Source organism: Heterodontus francisci, chromosome 1 (assembly GCF_036365525.1).
Source record: "Heterodontus francisci isolate sHetFra1 chromosome 1, sHetFra1.hap1, whole genome shotgun sequence".
In the NCBI taxonomy this organism is placed as follows: domain Eukaryota; kingdom Metazoa; phylum Chordata; class Chondrichthyes; order Heterodontiformes; family Heterodontidae; genus Heterodontus; species Heterodontus francisci.
In genome coordinates this window covers 1,898,415-1,913,376 of record NC_090371.1, presented here as the reverse complement: position 1 = coordinate 1,913,376, position 14,962 = coordinate 1,898,415, and the positions used below count along the sequence as shown (strand labels likewise).

Genomic DNA, 14,962 nt, shown 5'->3' with positions numbered 1-14,962 from the left:
CCTGTGCTGTACTGTTTACTGTTCTTTGTTGCCCATATGTATTAGTATTGAGGCACTGTGTGTGTGTGTGTGTGCAAAGTGTGTGGTATAGGGGAAACAGTGGTGGGTTATATTTAAATGTCTTGTTTCCTTGCACCTTGTTTCTGACTGTTTCTGTTCAATTCCAGGGGTCCTAAATATCATCTCTTGGCTCATACCAGCCTCTCTCTTGCAGCAATCCATCATAGTTTCTGGACACAGAGCCTCAGTACCATTGGAAATGGTATGTGCAGTCTTCATCTTGATAACTCTGAAGTGATTCATTTTGTTTGGAAGAACAGGGAGCGGCAATATAAAATAACGGATACAATTCTTAAGGGGGTGCAGGAGCAGAGGGACTGAGGTTAATGATCACAAATCTTTGAAGGTGGCAGGGCAGGTTGAGAACATGGTTAAAAAGGCATTCCAGATCCTGGGCTTTTTAAATAGAGGTATAGAATATAAAAGCAAGAAGGTTGTGATAAATCTTTATAAAATACTGGTTCAAACTTAACTGGAGCACTGTGTCCAATTCTAGGCAACACACTTTAGGAAGGATGTGAAGGCATTAGAGAGGGTGCAGAAAAGATTTACGAGGATGATTCCAGGGATGAGGGATTTCAGTTACGTGCATAGATTGGAGAAGCTGGAGCTGTTTTCCTTGGAGAAGAGAAGGTTGAGAGGAGATTTGATAGAGATATTCAAAATCATGAAGGGTCTGGACAGAGAAGATAGAGAAATACTGTTCCCATTGGAGGAAGGGTCAAGAACCAGAGGGCGCAGATTCAAGGTGAATGGCAAAAGAACCAATGGTGACATGAGGAAAAGGTTTTTTTATGCAGTGAGTGGTTAGGATCTGGAATGCATTGCCTGAGACTGTGGTGGAGGCAGATTCAATTGTGGCTTTCAAAAGGGAATTGGATAATTGTCTGAAGAGAAAAATATTGCAGGTTACAGGGAAGGGGCAGGGAGAGGGACTAACTGAAGTGCTCTTGCAAAGACTTGACTGGCCAATGGCCTCCTGTGTTGTAACCATTCTATGATTCTATATTTTATTTGTATCTTGTCTAGGCCTGTCTCACCATCTTCATTTCTAATTTTCTCTATGTTTATTTCTCTCAATCTCTCCCTCTATCTGCTTCATTCTCCCTGTCTCTGACCATCATTTCTCAGTCCTCACTGGATACAGGTGTGGTGCCGGAGGCTTGGAGAACTGCTTATGTTGTACCTCTTGTTTAAAAGCGGACCAAGGGATAGACTGAATAATTTACAGGCCAGACAGTCTAACCTCAGTAGTGGGCAAATTATTGGAATCTATTGGAATCAGGGGTAAGCAATGGGGTGCAGGTCTCTGGCACAGAGTCTGTCCCTGTTGCTCAGAAGGGAAAGGGGAAGAGGAGCAGAGCATTAGTCATTGGGGACTCCATAGTTAGGGGAACAGATAGGAGGTTCTGTGGGAACGAGAGAGACTCACGGTTGGTGTGTTGCCTCCCAGGTGCCAGGGTACGTGATGTCTCTGATCGTGTTTTTGGGATCCTTAAGGGGGAGGGGGAGCAGCCCCAAGTCGTGGTCCACATAGGCACCAACGACATAGGTAGGAAGAGAGATGGGGATTTAAGGCAGAAATTCAGGGAGCTAGGGTGGAAGCTTAGAGCGAGAACAACCAGAGTTGTTATCTCTGGGTTGTTGCCCGTGCCACGTGCTAGCGAAGAGAGGAATAGGGAGAGAGAGGAGTTGAACACGCGGCTGCAGGGATGGTGTAGGAGGGAGGGTTTTGGTTTCCTGGATAATTGGGGCTCTTTCTGGGGTAGGTGGGACTTCTGCAAACAGGATGGTCTTCACCTGAACCAGAGGGGTACCAATATCCTGGGGGGGAGATTTGTTAGTGCTCTTCGGGGGGGGTTTAAACTAAATCAGCAGGGGAATGGGAACCTAAATTGTAGTTCCAGTGTACAGGCTGTTGAGAGTAGTGAGGTAGGGGATAAGGTTACAGGGACGCAAGAGGGCACTGGCAAGCAAGAACTTGGTTTAAAGTGTGTCTACTTCAACGCCAGGAGAATCCGGAATAAGGTGGGTGAGCTTGCAGCATGGGTTGGTACCTGGGATCCTGATGTTGTGGCCATTTCAGAGACATGGGTAGAGCAGGGGCAGGAATGGATGTTGCAGGTTCCAGGATTTAGATGTTTCAGTAAGAACAGAGAAGAGGGTAAAAGAGGGGGGGGGGGTGGCATTGTTAATCAAGGAAAGTATTACAGCGGCAGAAAGGACGTTTGAGGACTCGTCTACTGAGGTAGTATGGGCCGAGGTTAGAAACAGGAGAGGAGAGGTCACCCTGTTGGGAGTTTTCTATAGATCTCCGAATAGTTCCAGAGATGTAGAGGAAAGGATAGCGAAGATGATTCTCGACAGGAGCGAGAGTAACAGGGTAGTTGTTATGGGGGACTTTAACTTTCCAAATATCGACTGGAAATACTATAGTTCGAGTACTTTAGATGGGTCAGTTTTTGTCCAGTGTGTGCAGGAGGGTTTTCTAACACAGTATGTAGACAGGCCAACCAGGGGCGATGCTACATTGGATTTGGTACTGGGTAATGAACCCGGCCAGGTGTTCGATTTAGATGTAGGTGAGCACTTTGGCGATAGTGATCACAATTCGGTTAGGTTTACCTTAGCGATGGGCAGGGACAGGTATATACCGCAGGGCAAGAATTATAGCTGGGGGAAAGGAAATTATGATGCGATTAGGCAAGATTTAGGATGTGTAGGATGGGGAAGGAAACTGCAGGGGATGGGAACAATCGAAATGTGGAGCTTATTCAAGGAGCAGCTAATGCGTGTCCTTGATAAGTATGTACCTGTCAGGCAGGGAGGAAGTTGTCGAGCGAGGGAGCCGTGGTTTACTCAAGAAGTTGAAGCGCTTGTCAAGAGGAAGAGGGCGGCTTATGTTAGGATGAGACGTGAAGGCTCAGTTAGGGCGCTTGAGAGTTACAAGCTAGCCAGGAAGGATCTAAAGGGAGGGCTAAGAAGAGCAAGGAGAGGACACGAGAAGTCATTGGCGGATAGGATCAAAGAAAACCCTAAGGCTTTCTATAGGTATATCAGGAATAAAAGAATGATAAGAGTTAGAACAGGGCCAATCAAGGATAGTAGTGGGAAGTTGTGTGCGGAATCAGAGGAGATAGGGGAAGCGTTAAATGAATATTTTTCGTCAGTATTTACAGTAGAGAAAGAAAATGTTGCCGAGGAGATTACTGAGATACAGCCTACTAGATTCACAAGGAGGAGGTGTTAGCAATTTTGGAAAGAGTGAAAATAGATAAGTCCCCTGGGCCAGATGGGATTTATCCTAGGATTCTCTGGGAAGCCAGGGAGGAGATTGCAGAGCCGTTGTTGTTGATCATTATGTCGTCATTGTCGACAGGAGTAGTGCCGGAGGACTGGAGGATAGCAAATGTTGTCCCCTTGTTCAAGAAGGGGAGTAGAGACAGCCCTGGTAATTATAGACCTGTGAGCCTTACTTCGGTTGTGGGTAAAATGTTGGAAAGGGTTATAAGAGATAGGATTTATAATCATCTTGAAAAGAATAAGTTCATTTGCGATAGTCAGCACGGTTTTGTGAAAGGTAGGTCGTGCCTCACAAACCTTATTGAGTTTTTCGAGAAGGTGACCAAACAGGTGGATGAGGGTAAAGCCGTGGATGTGGTGTATATGGATTTCAGTAAGGCGTTTGATAAGGTTCCCCACAGTAGGCTATTGCAGAAAATACGAAAGTATGGGGTTGAAGGTGATTCAGAGCTTTGGATCAGAAATTGGCTAGCTGAAAGAAGACAGAGGGTGGTGGTTGATGGCAAATGTTCATCCTGGAGTTTAGTTACTAGTGGTGTACCGCAAGGTTCTGTTTTGGGGCCACTGCTGTTTGTCATTTTTATAAATGCCCTGGATGAGGGTGTAGAAGGGTGGGTTAGTAAATTTGCGGATGACACGAAGGTCGGTGGAGTTGTGGATAGTGTCGAAGGGTGTTGTAGGGTACAGAGGGACATAGATAGGCTGCAGAGCTGGGCTGAGAGATGGCAAATGGAGTTTAATGCGGAAAAGTGTGAGGTGATTCACTTTGGAAGGAGTAACAGCAATGCAGAGTACTGGGCTAATGGGAAGATTCTTGGTAGTGTAGATGAGCAGAGAGATCTTGGTGTCCAGGTACATAAATCCCTGAAAGTTGCTACCCAGGTTAATAGGGCTGTTAAGAAGGCATATGGTGTGTTAGCTTTTATTAGTAGGGGGATCGAGTTTCGGAGCCACGAGGTCATGATGCAGCTGTACAAAACTCTGGTGAGGCCGCACCTTGAGTATTGCGTGCAGTTCTGCTCACCGCATTATAGGAAGGATGTGGAAGCTTTGAAAAGGGTGCAGAGGAGATTTACTAGGATGTTGCCTGGTATGGAAGGAAGGTCTTACGAGGAAAGGCTGAGGGACTTGGGGTTGTTTTCGTTAGAGAGAAGGAGGAGGAGAGGTGACTTAATAGAGACAAACAAGATAATCAGAGGGTTAGATAGGGTGGATAGTGAGAGTCTTTTTCCTCGGATGATGATGGCAAACACGAGGGGACATAGCTTTAAGTTGAGGGGTGAAATATATAGGACAGATGTCAGAGGTAGTTTCTTTACGCAGAGAGTAGTAGGGGTGTGGAACGCCCTGCCTGCAACAGTAGTAGACTCGCCAACTTTAAGGGCATTTAAGTGGTCATTGGATAGACATATGGATGAAAATGGAATAGTGTAGGTCAGATGGTCGGCGCAACATCGAGGGCCGAAGGGCCTGTACTGCGCTGTAATGTTCTAATGTTCTATTCTGAGAGACAGGATAAACTGTCACTTAGAAAGGCACAGATTAATCAAGGATAGTCAGCATGGATTTGTTAAGGGAAGATCTTGTTTGACCAACTTGATTGAATTTTTTGAAGAAGTTAACAAGGAAGATAGATGAGGGTAGTGCAGTTGATGTGGTCTACATGGATTTTAGCAAGGCTTTTGACAAGGTCCCACATGGCAGACTGGTTAAAAAAATAAAATCCCATGGGATCCAGGGAAATGCAGCAAGGTGGAACCAAAATTGGCTCAGTGGCAGGAAACAAAGAGTAATTGTTCATTGCTGTCTGGCGCAAAAATACAACAGGAAGGGTGGCTCAACCATGGCTTACTAAAGAAATTAGGGATAGTATTAGATCCAAAGAGAAGAAATATAAAATGACCAGAACAAGCAGCAAAACTGAGGATTGGGAGCAGTTCAGAATTCAGCAAAGGAGAACAAAGGGATTGATTAAGGAGGGGAAAATAGAGTATGAGAGTAAGCTTGCAGAGAACATAAAAACTGACTGTAAAAGCTTCCATAGATATGTGAAGAGAAAAAGATTAGTGAAGATAAATGTGGGTCCCTTACAGTCAGAAACGAGAGAATTTATAATGGGGAACAAAGAAATGTCAGACAAATTAAATACATACTTTGGTTCTGTCTTCACAAAGGAGGACACAAATAACCTCCAAGAAATGTTGGGGAACATAGGGTCCAGTGAGTAGGAGGAACTGTATGCAATCAGTATTAATAAGGAAATGATGTTGGGGAAATTGATGGGATTGAAGGCCAATAAATCCCCAGGGCCTGATAATCTACATCCCAGAGTACTTAAGGAAGTGGCCCTAGAAATAAATTCTATAGACTCTGGAACAGTTCCAACGGATTGGAGGATAGCTAATGTAACCCCACTATTTAAAAGAGGAGGTAGAGAGAAAACAGGGAATTATAGACCGGTTTGCCTGACATCAGTAGTGGGGAAAATGCGAGAGTCCATTATAAAAGATATAATAGCAGAGCACTTAGAAAACAATGACAGGATCGGACAAAGTCAACATGGATTTATGAAAGGGAAATCATGCTTGACTAATCTACTGGAATTTTTTTGAGGATGTAACTAGTAGAATAGATAAGGGAGAAACAGTGGATGTGGTGTATTTGGACTTTCAGAAGGCTTTTGATAAGGACCCACATAAGTGATTAGCATGCAAAATTAAAGCACATGGGATTGGGGGTAAGGTACTGACATGGATAGAGAACTGGTTGGCAGACAGGAAACAAAGAGTAGGAATAAACGGGTCTTTTTCCGAGTGGCAGGCAGTGACTAGTGGGGTACCGCAGCGATCAGTGCTAGGACCCCAGCTATTCACAATATATATTAATGATATAGATGAGGCAATTAAATGTAATATATCCAAGTTTGCAGATGACACAAAGCTGGGTGGGAGTGTGAGCTGTGAGGAGGACGCAGAGAAGCTCCAGTGTGATTGGGACAGGTTGAGTGAGTGGGCAAACACATGGCAGATGCAGTATAATGTGGATAAATGTGAGGTTATCCACTTTGGTGGCAAAAAGAGGATGGCAGATTATTATCTGAACGGCTATAGATTGGGAAAGTGGGAGGTGCAGCGAGACCTGGGTTTCCTTGTGCACCAGTCGCTGAAAGTAAGCATTCAGGTGCAAGAGGCAGTTAAGAAGGCAAATGGTATGTTGGCCTTCACAGAAAGAGGATTCGAGCACAGGAGCAGGGATGTCTTGCTGCAATTATACAAGGCCACATCTGGACTATTGTGTGTAGTTTTGGTCTCCTTATCTGAGGAAGGATGTTCTTGCTATAGAGGGAGTGCAGTGAAGGTTTACCAGACTGATTCCTGGGATGGCATTACTGACGTACGAAGAGAGATTGGCTTGATTGTTTATCCCTGTCTGGCGCAAAAGTAAAACGGGAAAGGTAGCCAAACCATGGCTTACAAGGGAAATTAGAGATAGCATTAGATCCAAGGAAGAGGCAGATAAATTTGCCAGAAAAAACAACAGACTTGAGGATTGGGTGCATTTTAGAATTCAGCAAAGGAGGACCAAGGGATTGTTTAAGAAGAGGAAAATAGAGTACGAGAGTAAGCTTGCGGGGAACATGAAAACTGACTGTAAAAGCTTCCATAGATATGTGAAGAGAAAAAGATTGGTGAAGACAAATGTAGGTCACTTACAGTCAGGAACAGGGGAATTTATTACGGGGAACAAAAAAATGGCTGACCAACTAAATGCATACTTTGGTTCTGTCTTCACAAAGGAAGACACAAATATCATACCAGAAATGTTGGGGAACACAGGGCTTAGCAAGAGAGAGGAACTGAAGGAAATCAGTATGAGTAGAGTGTTGGAGAAATTGATGGGATTGAAGGCCGATAATTCCCCAGGGCCTTATAATCTACATCCCAGAGTACTTAAGGAAGTGGCCCTCGAAATAGTGGATGCATTGGTGGTCATCTTCCAAGATTCTATAGACACTGGAACAATTCCTACAGATTGGAGGGTAGCTAATGTAACCCCACTATTTAAAAAGGGAGGTAGAGAGAAAGCAGGGAATTATAGACCAGTCAGCCTGACGTCGGTAGTGGGGAAAATTCTAGAGTTCGTTATCAAAGATTTTACAGCAGAGCACTTGGAAAACAGTGGTAGAATCGGGCAGAGTCAGCATGGATTTACGAAAGGGAAATCATGCTTGACAAATCTACTAGAATTCTTTGAGTATGTAACTAGTGGAGTTGATGAAGGGGAGCGAGTAGATGTGGTTTATTTGGACTTTCAGAAGGCTTTTGACAAAGTCCCACATAAGAGATTAGTGTGTAAAATTAAGGCGCATGGGATTGGGGGTAGAGTATTGCGATGGATAGAAAATTGGTTGGCAGACAGGAAACAAAGAGTAGGGATAAATGGGTCTTTTTCCGAATGGCACGCAGGTGCTTGGACTGCCATCCCAGGAATCAGTCTGGTAAACCTTCGCTGCACTCCCTCAATAGCAAGAACATCCTTCCTCAGATAAGGAGACCAAAACTGCACACACTGTTCCAGGTGTGGCCTCACCAAGGCCCTGTATAATTGCAGCAAGACATCTCTGCTCCTGTACTCGAATCCTCTCACTATGAAGGCCAACATACCATTTTCCTTTTTTACCGCCTGTTGCACCTGCATGCTTACCTTCAGTGACTTGTGCACGAGAACACCCAGGTCTCGCAGCATATTCCCCTCTCAGTTTATAGCCGTTCAGATAATAATCTGCCTTTCTGTTTTTGCTACCAAAGTGAATAACCTCACATTTATCCACATTATACTGCATCTGCCATGCATTAGCCCACTCACTCAAATTGTCCAAATCACCCTGAAGCCTCTCTGCATCCTCCTCACAACTCACCCTCCCACCCAGTTTTGAGTCATCTGCAAATTTGTAGAAATTACATTTAGTTCCCTTCATCTAAATCATGAATATATGAGGAGAGATTGAGTCGGTTAGGATTATATTTGCTGGAGTTCAGATGAGTGAGGGGGATCTCATAGAAACCTATAAAATTCTAACAGGACTTGACAGGGTAGATGCAGGAAGGATGTTCCCGATGGTGGGGGAGTCCAGAACCAGGGGTCATAGTCTAAGGATACGGGGTAAACCTTTCAGGACTGAGATGAGGAGAAATTTCTTCACCCAAAGAGTGGTGAGCCTGTGGACACTTATGATAAGATTTCTACTTTTCTATTCTTATGACCAAAGTAAATAACTTCACACTTCGCACATTATACTCCATCTGCCATCTTGTTGCCCACTCACTTAGCCTGTCTATATCTCTTTGCAGCCTCTTTGTGTCCTCTTTGTCTCTGTGTCTTTTCACTGAGCTTTGTGTCATCTCTTCAAAGAATCAAAGAAAGTTTAAGGCACAGAAAGAGGCCTCTTGGCCCATCGTCTCTGTGCCGGCTGAAAAATGATCCACCCATTCTAATCCCACCTTCCAGCATTTGGTCCATAGCCCTGCAGATTACAACACTTGAGGTGCATATCCAGACTCCTTTTGAATAATTTGAGGGTTTCTGCCTCAACTACCTTTTCAGGCAGTGAGTTCCAGACCATCACCACCCTCTGGGTGAAAAATTCTTTATTCATCTCCCCTCTAATTTTTCTACCAATCACTTTAAATCTATGCCCCCTAGCACTGACCTCACTGCTAAGGTGAATAGACCCTTCACCTCCACTCTATCCAGGCCCCTCAAAATTGTGTAAATTTCAATCAGATCTCCCCTAAGCCTTCTCTGTTCCAAGGTGAACAACCCCAGCCTATCTAATCTTTCCTCATTGCTGCATTTTTCCAGTCCTGGCAACATCCTCGTAAATCTCCTCTGTACCCTCTCTAGTGCAGTTACATCCTTTCTGTAATGAGGTGACCAGAACTGCACACAGTACTCAAGTTGTGGCCTAACCAATGATTTATACAGTTCCAGCATAACCTCCCTGCTCTTATATTCTATACCTTGACTAATAAAGGAAAGGATTCCATATGCCTTCTTAACCACCTTATCGACCTGTCCTGCTACCTTCAGGGATCTGTGGACATTCACTCCAAGGTCCCTCACTTCCTCTACACTTCTCAGTATTTTCCCATTAATCATGTATTAATTTGCCTTGTTTGACCTCCCCAAATGCATCACCTCACACTTCTCCAAGTTGACCATACAGTGACCATAATTCTGTAAGTTTTAAGGTACTTGTGGATAAGGATAAGAGTAGTCTTTGGGTGAAGGTGCTAAATTGGGGGAAGGCTCTTCTTTGGCCTCCTTCTCTCTCGAGACAATGGGTAAGCGCCTGGAGGTGGTCAGTGGTTTGTGGAGCAGCGTCTGGAGTGTCTATAAAGGGCAATTCTAGAGTGACAGACTCTTCCACAGGCGTTGCAGATAGAATTGGTTGACGGGGCTGTTACACAGTTGGCTCTTGCCTTGCACTTCAGTCTTTTTTCCTGCCAACTGCTAAGTCTTTTCGACTCGCCACTCTTTAGCCCCGCCTTCATGGCTGTCTGCCAGCTCTGGCGATCACTGGCAACTGACTCCCACGACTTGTGATCAATGTCACAGGACTTCATTTCGCGTTTGTAGACGTCTTTAAAGCGGAGACATGGAAGGCCAGTGGGTCTGATACCAGTGACGAGCTCGCTGGACAATGTGTCTTTGGGGATCCTGCCATCTTCCATGCGGCTCACATGACCAAGCCATCTCAGGAACTGCTGGCTCAGTAGGGTGTATATGCTGGGGATGTTGGCCGCCTCGAGGACTTCTGCGTTGGAGATACGGTCCTGCCACCTGATGCCAAGTATTCTCCAGAGGCAGCGAAGATGGAATGAATTGAGACGTCGCTCTTGGCTGACATACGTTGTCCAGGCCTCGCTGCCGTCGAGCAAGGTACTGAGAACACAGGCTTGATACTCTCGAACTTTTGTGTTCCGTGTCAGTGCGCCATTTTCCCACACTCTCTTGGCCAGCCTGGACATAGCAGTGGAAGCCTTTCCCATGCGCTTGTTGATTTCTGCATCGAGAGACAAGTTACTGGTGAGAGTTGAGCCTAGGTAGGTAAACACTTGAACCACTTCCAGAGCGTGGTCGCCGATATTGATGGATGGAGCATTTCTGATGTCCTGTCCCATGATGTTCATTTTCTTGAGGCTGATGGTTAGGCCAAATTCATTGCAGGCAGACGCAAACCTGTTGATGAGTCTCTGCAGACACTCTTCAGTGTGGGATGTTACAGCAGCATCGTCAGCAAAGAGGAGTTCCCTGATGAGGACCTTCCGTACTTTGGTCTTCGCTCTTAGACGGGCAAGGTTGAACAACCTGCCACCTGATCTTCTATGGAGGAAAATTCCTTCTTCTGAAGACTTGAACGCATGTGAGAGCAGCAGGGAGAAGATGATCCCAAACAGTGTGGGTGCGAGAACACAGCCCTGTTTCACGCCATTCAGGATAGGAAAGTGGTCTGATGAGGTGCCGCTATGCTGAATTGTGCCTTTCATATTGTCATGGAATGAGGTGATGATACTTAGTAGCTTTGGTGGACATCCGATCTTTTCTAGTAGTTTGAAGAGACCACGTCTGCTGACGAGGTCAAAGGCTTTGGTGAGATCAATGAAAGCAACGTAGAGGGGCATCTGTTGTTCACGGCATTTCTCCTGTAGCTGGCGAAGGGAGAACAGCATGTCATTGGTGGATCCCTCTGCTCGAAAGCCACACTGTGCCTCAGGGTAGACACGCTCAGCCAGCTTCTAGAGCCTGTTTAAAGCGACTCGAGCGAAGACCTTCCCCACTATGCTGAGCAGGGAGATTCCACGGTAGTTGTTGCAGTCACCGCAGTCACCCTTGTTCTTATAGAGGGTGATGATATTGGCATCGCGCATGTCCTGTGGTACTGCTCCCTCGTCCCAGCACAGGCAAAGCAGTTCATGTAGTGCTGAGAGTATAGCAGGCTTGGCACTCTTGATTATTTCAGGGGTAATGTCGTCCTTCCCAGGGGCTCTTTCACTGGCTACAGAATCAATGGCATCACTGAGTTCTGATTTTGTTGGCTGTTCGTCCAGCTCATCCATGACTGGCAGAGGCTGGGCTGCATTGAGGGCCGTCTCAGTGACAACATTCTCCCAGGAGTACAGTTCTAGGTCGTGCTCCACCCAGCGGTCCATTTGCTTGTGTTGGTCAGTGATCGTGTCCCCTGATTTGGACTTGAGAGGGGGAGGCGATCTTCTTGATAGTTGGCCCAAAAGCGCTCTCAATGCCATCAAACATTCCTCTGATATTTCCTGTGTCTGAGGCCAGCTGAATATGACTGCATAGGTGTTGCCAGTAGTCATTTGCGCAGCGCCTGGCTGTTCTTTGTGCAGCGCTTCTGGCTGCTTAAGTGCTCCAGATGTGAACTCGCTGGGGGCTTTCTTGTAGTTCAACAGTGCAACGCGCTTAGCGGCTACGACAGGTTCCAGCTCTTCAAAGTGAGATTGAAACCAGTCTGCATTCTGCTTCTCACGTTTGCCATAGGTGGTCATTGCTGAGTCATAGATTGCACCTCTGATGTGGGCCCACTTGGTCTCTGCATCTGTGTTCTGAAGGGCTTTTTCAAGTGAATTTAGAAACTTATGTAACAGCTACGGATAAGAAATTCTACTAGTGTTGATGTGCGGGCGGCCCTTCTGCTTGAGTGATGCAGCTTCTTTGGTTTGAGTCTAACCTTGCTGCACACCAAGGAATGGTCGGTGTCGCAGTCCGCACTGTGGAAGCTGTGTGTGATTTGAACGCTGTTTGAAGCCTAATTATAACAATATTAGGCAGGAACTGAAGAATTTAGATTGGGGGCGGCTGTTTGAGCGTAAATCAACATCTGACATGGTAGTCTTTCAAACGTCAGTTGGTTAGAATCCAGGACCAGCATGTTCCTGTGAGGATGAAGGATAAGTTTGGCAAGTTTCGGGAACCTTGGATAACGAGGGATATTGTGAGCCTAGTCAAAAAGAAAAAGGAAGCATTCGTAAGGGCCAGAAGGCTGGGAACAGACAAATCCCTTGAGGAATAGAAAGAAAGTAGGAAGGAACTTAAGCAAGGATTCAGGAGGGCGAAAAGAGATCATGAAAAGTAATTGGCAAACAGGGTTAAGGAGAATCTCAAGTCTTTTTATACGTATATAATGAGCAAGAGGGTAACCAGGGAAAGGGTTGGCCCACTCAAGGACAGAGGAGGGAATCTATGCATGGAGCCAGAGGAAATGGGCGAGGTACTAAATGAGTACTTTGCATCAGTATTTACCAAAGAGAAGGACTTGGTGGATGATGAGCCTAGGGAAGGGAGTGTAGATAGTCTCAGTCATCTCATTATCAAAAAGGAGGAGGTGTTGGATGTCTTGCACAGCATTAAGGTAGATAAGTCCCCAGGGCCTGATGGGATCTACCCTAGAATACTGAGGGAGGAAATTGCTGGGGCCTTGACAGAAATCTTTGCATCCTCATTGGCTACAGGTGAGGTCCCAGAGGACTGGAAAATATCCAATGTTGTTCCTTTGTTTAAGAAGGGTAGCAAGGATAATCCAGGAAATTATAGGCCGGTGAGCCTTACATCAGTGGTAGGGAAATTATTAGAGAGGATTCCTCAGGACAGGATTTACTCCCATTTGGAAACAAATGAACTTATTAGCGAGAGGCAGCATGGTTTTGTGAAGGGGAGGTCGTGTCACAATAACTTGATTGAGTTTTTTGAGGAAGTGACGAAGGTGATTGATGAAGGAAGGGCAGTGGATGTTGTCTCTATGGACTTCAGTAAAGCCTTTGACAAGATCTCTCATGGCAGACTGGTACAAAAGGTGAAGTCACACGGGATCAGAGATGAGCTGACAAGATGGATACAGAGCTGGCTCGGTCGTGGAAGACAGAGGGTATCAGTGGAAGGGTGGTTTTCTGAATGGAGGGCTGTGACTAGTGGTGTTCTGCAGGGATCAGTGCTGGGACCTTTGCCTGTTGTAATATTTATAAATGATTTGGAGGAAAATGTAGCTGGTCTGATTAGTAAGTTTGCGGACGACACAAAGGTTGGTGGAGTTGCGGATAATGATGAGGATTGTCAGAGGATACAGCAAGATATAGATCAGTTGGAGACTTGGGCGGAGAAATGGCAGATGGAGCTTAATCCGGACAAATGTGAGGTAATGCATTTTGGAAGGTCTAATGCAGGTTGGAAGTATACAGTAAATGGCAGAACCCTGAGGAGTATTGACAGGCAGAGAGATCTGGGCGTACAGGTCCACAGGTCACTGAACGTGGCAACGCAGGTGGATAAGGTAGTCAAGAAGGCATACGGCATGCTTGCCTTCATCGGTCGGGGCATAGAGTATAAAAATTGGCAAGTCATGCTGCAGCTGTACAGAAGTTTAGTTAGGCCACACTTGGAATATTGCGTACAATTCTGGTCGCCACGCTACCAGAAGGACGTGGAGGCTTTGGAGAGGGTACAGAAGAGGTTTACCAGGATGTTGCCTGGTCTGGAGGGCATTAGCTATGAGGAGAGGTTGGATAAACTCGGATTGTTTTCACTGGAATGATGGAGGTGGAGGGGCGACATGATAGAGGTTTACAAAGTTATGAGCGGCATGGACAGAGTGGATAGTCAGAAGCTTTTTCCCAGGGTGGAAGAGTCAGTTACTGGGGGACATAGATTTAAGGTGCGAGGGGCACAGTTTAGAGGGGATGTGCGAGGCAAGTTTTTTACACAGAGGATGGTGAGTGCCTGGAACTTGCTGCCGGGGGAGGTGGTGGAAGCAGGTACGATAGTGACGTTTAAGAGACATCTTGACAAATACATGAATAGGATGGGAATAGAGGGATACGGTTATTTACGAATGAGAAGGGGTGTATTACTGAAGAGGACGGTGTGAAACAGACTGGTAAGCTCGAGGAAGTGCTCGTTAGGAGGGAAGATGTGTTGGGGTTTTTGAATAACTTGAAGATAGACAAGTCTCCCGGGCCTGACGGGGTATATCCAAGGATGTTATGGGAAGCAAGGGATGAAATTGCAGAGCCGCTGGCAATGATCTTTTCATCTTCTCTGCTGACGGGGGTGGTACCAGGTGATTGGAGGGTGGCAAATGTTGTGCCCCTGTTCAAGAAAGGGAATAGGAACAACCCTGGGAATTACAGGCCAGTTAGTCTTACTTCAGTGGTAGGCAAGTTGATGGAAAAGGTGCTGAGGGATAGGATTTCTGAGCATCTGGAAAGACACTGCTTGATTCGGGACAGTCAGCACGGTTTTGTGAGGGGTAGGTCTTGCCTCACAAGCCTGATTGAATTCTTTGAGCAGGTGACCAAGCAAGTGGATGAGGGTAAACCAGTGGATGTGGTGTACATGGATTTTAGTAAGGCATTTGATAAGGTCCCCCATGGTAGACTTATGGAGAAAGTCAGGAGGCATGGGATAGTGGGGAATGTGGCCAGTTGGATTAAGAATTGGCTAACTGATAGAAGGCAGAGAGTGGTCTTAGATGGTAAATACTCAGCCTGGAGCCCAGTTACCAGTGGCGTGCCGCAGGGATCAG

At 45.9% G+C, this 14,962-nt stretch overlaps 1 protein-coding gene across 1 annotated transcript in view; it reads left to right on the top strand.

Moving 5' to 3' along the window:
* The window catches only part of LOC137363743 (rhotekin-like), a 159,010-nt gene that overhangs the window by 89,637 nt on the left and 54,411 nt on the right, over positions 1-14,962 (top strand). Inside the window, exon 7 of the mRNA XM_068027344.1 lies at positions 168-262. Coding sequence (XP_067883445.1) covers positions 168-262 — 95 coding nt within the window. The remainder of the gene's footprint in view (positions 1-167; positions 263-14,962) is intronic.